The following is a 6,049-nucleotide window of genomic DNA, read 5'->3' on the forward strand; positions in this document are numbered from 1 at the left end:
GGGTGAGTAAATGATGACAGAATTTCCCTTTAAAGCTCCTGGAACAAGTACACAGCGAACCGACAGATATTCACTTTCCATGAGACATTACTGCTCTTCTTTTCGTCTATTCACAAAGGCCCTGTTTACACTACCATGTTCTTAAAGCACATTTCCCCATAGACCTTTTGGATATAACAACACACACTTTATCATGGTTGACGTGCTAGAACTAGATGTTGTCAAGTAAGAGGCGTGTCTTCACAAAGTGAAACCTGTTGAGCCAGTCTGGTGAGATCTCCATCAGGCAGATTAAAGCATCAGGTTTCTGTTTTTACAGCGGAACGGACCATACACATCTATTTATGACAATAATCACATTTCAATCTGTTTTAACATTTGTTTTACTGGGAGATGACAATCCAGACTTTCGCCATCGAGTATGATGCATTAAACGATCGCAACATCTTTAGCAATGGAGACACTTTGACAGGGAGAGTTATCGTGGAAATCACGAAAGAAACGAAGATCAAGGATGTTACTGTGAAGGCGAAGGGCAAAGCTGAGGTGTCTTGGACGGTGTCACAGGGTGAACAAAGTGTGACGTACTCGGATAACGAAAAGTATTTCTCACAAACCCAGTCAGTCCTACCAGAGGATAAAGCAGCTGGTAATATCTGATGGTGCAAAATAATCTGTACACTTGATGCAATATTGTTTTTTTATTATAGATGAAATGGAACAGATTATTAGTGAATATTATTTCCAATTTACACTAAATATTTCAGAATATATTTAATGTTACGTCGTCTTGGTGCTTAATTAGTAAAGTAAATCGGACAGTTTTTCTGATTGGACCTTTTAATTATGCAGTGTGTGTTTTCAGGGTCTGTCAGGCTTGTGGCCGGAAGACATGTGTTTCCTTTTGCCTTCCAGCTTCCCCAGTGAGTCTTCATTCTTTTCTACCTGATATACAGTCAAATCCGTTTGATAACACATGGCTGATAAACGGTGATCGAGAGAAATCTGTCTTCATTTAAAGAGATAGGATGAATGGACCTCTATAGTTCAAATCAATTTCTTTTTAAAATGTAGTCAATTCTTTGGTGAAGGAGGAACTCTGATTGATTAATTCTGTCTATGTTGTAAATTTGAAATATTGATCAATCTATATCATATGATACAAAGTGTGTTGAAAGGGTGTGAAGGATTAATTCATAATGTCCTCTTTGTCCCAGGGGTTTGCCCTCGTCTTTTAAAGGCGCTCATGGTAAAATTGTCTACAGACTTTTGGCCAACCTGAGCAGGCCTTTGCATGCTGCAAGCAAAACTGAAGTAAAGTTCACCTTTGTTTCGCAAGCAGATTATGATCAGCCGACGCTGATGGTAAAATGACAATCATATTAAATTAAGTCAGTGGAAATATGCAAAGCTAATGTGTTTTGTTAAATATGCAACATGGACACGTCACATTTTTTAAAACATTGCATAGATTATAATTGATCAACAACCATTTAGTGTTATCATTTAAAGCTACTGAGTACTATGGCATACAGTAGATAACGTCAGTTTTCATTTACAGGCACCTCTGCATGGCAGTAAAGACAAGAATGTTGTATTCTTTGCATCTGGAAATATTTCTATGGATATATTCCTACCCAAGACAGGCTACCAACAAGGTAACAATCGATACAACCTGCATTTTGCCATCCAAGCACAATGAAACGAAATGCATACAAAACACATACCCCTGTCATAATATAACCTGGAACAAATGTACCACTAGCACTATAAGTTCTCCCAGTGGAATTTTCCTGGAAGCATTTGAACTCTTACAATCTTCAACAAAGACCATAAAGGTGATATTTTTAATGTCTTAATTCAATATTTACTTCTCAATCAGGCGAAGGCCTAGTGGTCAATGGTGAAATTGTCAACAGCTCAACTCGAAAAATTGTGCCGAAGTATATTATCTACCAGAAACAGAGCTTCTTTGCTGGCGGTTGCCGAAACGTTTACACTACAGAAATCTTGAAGGAAAAAGGAGAACCATTAGTTTCATCCACCAGACAGAAACTTTTTAAGTTATTACCAGTTCCACAGGGAATCACGCCGACCATCCAAAACTGCCGTATCCTCAAAGTGGAATATAGACTGAAGGTATGTAACAACATATATTTTAAAAACTTCACTGATTCATTTGAACTACAAAGATGAACCGTGTAGTTGGTATTCAAGCACTGGTGAACTAAAATCCACAAGAGAATGATCATTGAGACAAAGTGGCAAACGCTAACTGGTTTCATTAATAGACTAATAAAAGTCTATTTTTTCCCTTTTCCTGTAAAAGACTAATTTTGCAGTTAACAGTAAGCATATTGCAAAAATACTGCTTCTATAATGAGACTGATATGTGTTTAACAGCAAAAGGGGAAGTCTCTTGCAGCAACATCATTGTGAATCCAACTTAGTTTATTTTTTCAAAGCACCTAAAGTGTCCTTTGTGTTCTCTGTTTCAGATCATTTTGGATGTATCGTACACCAAAAACCCTGTGATTAAACTCCCATTGATCATTTTGCCCATAAATGTGCCCTCAGTCAAAGCGCTGGAGGCAGGACTGTACCCAGATCTGGCCAAACTGAATTTATAACTTATATAACTAAATCAATATTTACAATGAGCACTAATTTTGTTTACTCATAATCTTTTGTTTTTAAATCAAGTTGTTTCTCTTATAATCCATGTAATGTATTTATGTAAATAACCTCCCATTGCTTAAAATGCTCTCGCTATTGGAGGAGCAAATGGCTTTCGAATCACTTTTACTGGGACTCTTTAACAAACACCAATCATTCCGCCTTTCATAACAAAAGCATAGAAAACCAGCCAAACACTCCACGCTTCAGAGGTGCTGTTTACAGTGAAATCTCATCCTTTTATTAGATCACCTTGTTCTATGGAACCAGAGGGGAAGTCCCGGAAGTGTCATATTCCTTTTAAAAAACAGACGTGTGAAGAGAAATGGAACAGCAGGGTGGCATTTACCGTGACACACTGGACCCCTCCAAGAGACATAAATACAGAGCAAGACTCTCTGCCTGTCAACCTGGAGGCCACAGAGCTTCAACGGATATCTTCAATAGAGTATCACAGCGTTTGTTCAGACAACCCTTGTGCACCAACGTACCGCTTCTGTAACTCACCGCTGCTCATTTCAGTGATCTAACAGACGCTATAGTATAGAGTGAAGGATGCCGAATCAATATCACAGCTGATCTTTGACCTTTGAGCGCCCAGATGAAGTATACAACATCTGAGCTCTGTAAATGAAAAACAGCGAATCTGTTTGTTCCAGCCGAAGAACACTATGATATATTTGTGCAAATATGGAATAAAAAGGTTAAAATGAGCATTTAACATTTAAAGGGATAGCTGACCTAAAAATGATCATTCTGTCATCATTTACTCATCCTCATGTCATTCCAAACCTGTATGACTTACTTTTTTCTGCAGAACACAAAATAAGATATTTTGAAGAACACTGGTAAAAAAACAACATTGGCCCCCATTGATATTTATTATATAGACACAAAACCACTGACACATTTCTTACATCTTTTTTGTTTTGTTTGGTCATTTTCAGGACATAAGGGTGAATAAAAAATGACAGAATTTTTATTTTGGGGGAACCATCCCTTTCAGCCCTTTACATCTACAGTAATTCCAGAGTTAGTTGAACGTGATCGATTGAATGAATTCAATTTAGAACATGTGATTTTATGAACCGCAGACCTCTATGTGTAATCAACCATCTTTAGATGACAGTGAATAGATGAGCTTTGCGTTTACCTCCCCCTGTTGGATAACAAATGCCATTACTTACCTGACTTATCTGACTTGACAATTTAATACTTCAAGTTCTCCCTACTGCAATTGTACTAATTCACTTATTGAGCAGAAATCCTTAACTGCTGTGTTTGTAGGCCTGTACCATCCGCCTTAAGCACAACATTACATAGAGCTCAGGAGACCGACCCTATTCTATTAAGTTTATTAAAAACGATTGCTTAAACCTAAGCAGACAATACTTTTGGCCTGTTCCTTGTCTTTAGAAAGACACACAAAGAGTTTAATTGGGGCAGTATAATTAAGATACTTTTTTGACATCATTTTTTAAATAAAGGCAATAGCGGTAATATTGACTATTCTAGCTCCATGTGTAAAGCAGCATCAGTTAATTTAAACTTTTAAATGGCTTTATTACAATTCCTCAGGCAAATAGCTTTTGTTTAATGAGAACAATTGATCAGAATGTGCTGATACACTGATAAATAAATAATGCATTAACCACCTTAAAATTAAATACATAGTACAGATGATGTGCTTTAAAAAAAGGAATCACTAAGGTTAGTGGAAAAATATTGAATTTTAAAGGTCCAATGTGAAATTTTTTGGAGGATCTTGTCATGATCATGCTATATATTGTGATGTGCTGTCACTGCCAGTTGCACATGGGGGTTGTTTTGGTCCTGTCATTTTTACCCCCATGTGGTGGAGCAATCAGCGTTAACTCACGGCGCTGCTCGCCCAATCGGCCTGCACCTCTTTAGTGGCAGAAATGCAATATAATATACATAACTACTTCAGAGGTGTATAAAAACCTTACATAATGAAGCGTTACGTTTTTATTACTTTAGAATGAGCTATTTCTATCTATAAACACCACGGGTCCCCTTGCATGGTATTCACCATGTTGTTTCTACAGTAGCCCTAAATGGACAAACTGCTCTATAGAGCCCGTTTGATAAATACGTTATCTCCTTCGACGAAGCAGCGAAAATGTGACAACATCTTAGTCCTGTGTCAGCCACCGTAGTGCTTCGAAAGGAAGGGGTGGAGTGAGCCGTTGGTTGAAATTCGCAACCTCACCGCTAGATGCCGCTAAATTTCATACACTGGACCTTTAAGAGGGGATGTTTGTTGCACATATTAGCCTCCTATCACAATGCAAATTTCATACATAAATATAGCGTGATTTTCTGCATCTTTGGTTTGAAAATATGTCCCCAACTGTCCCCCCAGTGAATCCCGGTCCTATAACGCTAAGTTCCTGATCAAGCGTATTCTCTTCAGATGACGGACAGAGAGAGAAAGATCTGTTTGTGTGACTAAGATTCCAGCACATCATTATGTCCAGCATTTACCCCCTGTTTGAGCACATCCATGAGTAGACAGCTGTCACAGTTTGCGGTCACTAATGAGATAGTTGCAGCTGATTTGAAGTCAGTAAACAGACACAGAATGAAAAGGCCTCATCAGAGATCTCAGTTACAGATTCAGTGGAAAAATAAACATCATTTGGCCTTTTCTCCCACCTTATCTTAAAACGGACAGTTCCCACACTAAATTCTGATGAGACATGTTTACAGCTATCGTAAAATGACCATAAACAAACATCAAGTTAATTCCTTAAGTTGCTATGCTGCTACACAAACAGCCCACGGTTAGATTGATAGATGATTTTAATTTTACGTGTTTATAAATAAAACTCACTCAACACTCTAAAGGAAGGATATTTTTTCTGTGATTACTCTGATGAAAAGGGAATTGTATGATGAACTCCATATGTTTTGATGGTACTAAATGAAAGCAATCAATTCAATTAAATGTGAGGTTTGAACAAGCTGTTGCGAAAACAAAAAAATGACTGTAATCACCAAGGCTCAATAAAGTGGCACACGAGAACAATCAGAGATATAAATGGCAGTGCGAATTGGGAAAATATAACAGAAGAAAACAGAATATCACAAATCAATTCTTCATCTTAATCAAAAATAATTGTATTATTTTATGAACCAACATTTTAGTCACCAAAAGTAACCAGTAATCATGGAGTTCAGTGCTGGTCTTGCAGGAAGGAAACAGAATACAAACTAGGGCTGGGCGATATGAATTTTGGTCAATATCTCTGTATTTTTTTGATGAAAGGCGATATCCGATATGTACGTATATCGATATTTTCTACAAAGTGGAATAAATGTTTACTAGCAAGTCAAAGCCTCATGTGAG

The 6,049-nt window shown here is 37.4% G+C and overlaps 1 protein-coding gene across 1 annotated transcript; it reads left to right on the forward strand.

Moving 5' to 3' along the window:
• Positions 1-285: 285 nt before the first annotated feature.
• zgc:110353 (uncharacterized protein LOC550482 homolog) lies at positions 286-4,200 on the forward strand. The gene is made up of 6 exons (XM_057356978.1): positions 286-649; positions 866-923; positions 1,218-1,365; positions 1,562-1,658; positions 1,883-2,139; positions 2,499-4,200. The coding sequence occupies exons 1-6, from the start codon at positions 394-396 to the stop codon at positions 2,628-2,630; spliced, it is 948 nt and encodes a 315-aa protein (XP_057212961.1). The 5' UTR covers positions 286-393; the 3' UTR covers positions 2,631-4,200.
• The last annotated feature ends 1,849 nt before the right edge of the window (positions 4,201-6,049 follow it).

The sequence above is a fragment of the Triplophysa rosa genome, linkage group LG17, assembly GCF_024868665.1.
Source record: "Triplophysa rosa linkage group LG17, Trosa_1v2, whole genome shotgun sequence".
NCBI lineage: Eukaryota > Metazoa > Chordata > Actinopteri > Cypriniformes > Nemacheilidae > Triplophysa > Triplophysa rosa.

Coding starts and splice junctions, on each gene's coding strand:
- zgc:110353 (XM_057356978.1), top strand. CDS start 394: ATGACAATCCAGACTTTCGCCATCGAGTATGATGCATTAAACGATCGC. Junction 924..1,217: donor TTTGCCTTCCAGCTTCCCCA/GTGAGTCTTCAT, acceptor TCTTTGTCCCAG/GGGTTTGCCCTCGTCTTTTA. Junction 1,659..1,882: donor CAAGACAGGCTACCAACAAG/GTAACAATCGAT, acceptor CTTCTCAATCAG/GCGAAGGCCTAGTGGTCAAT.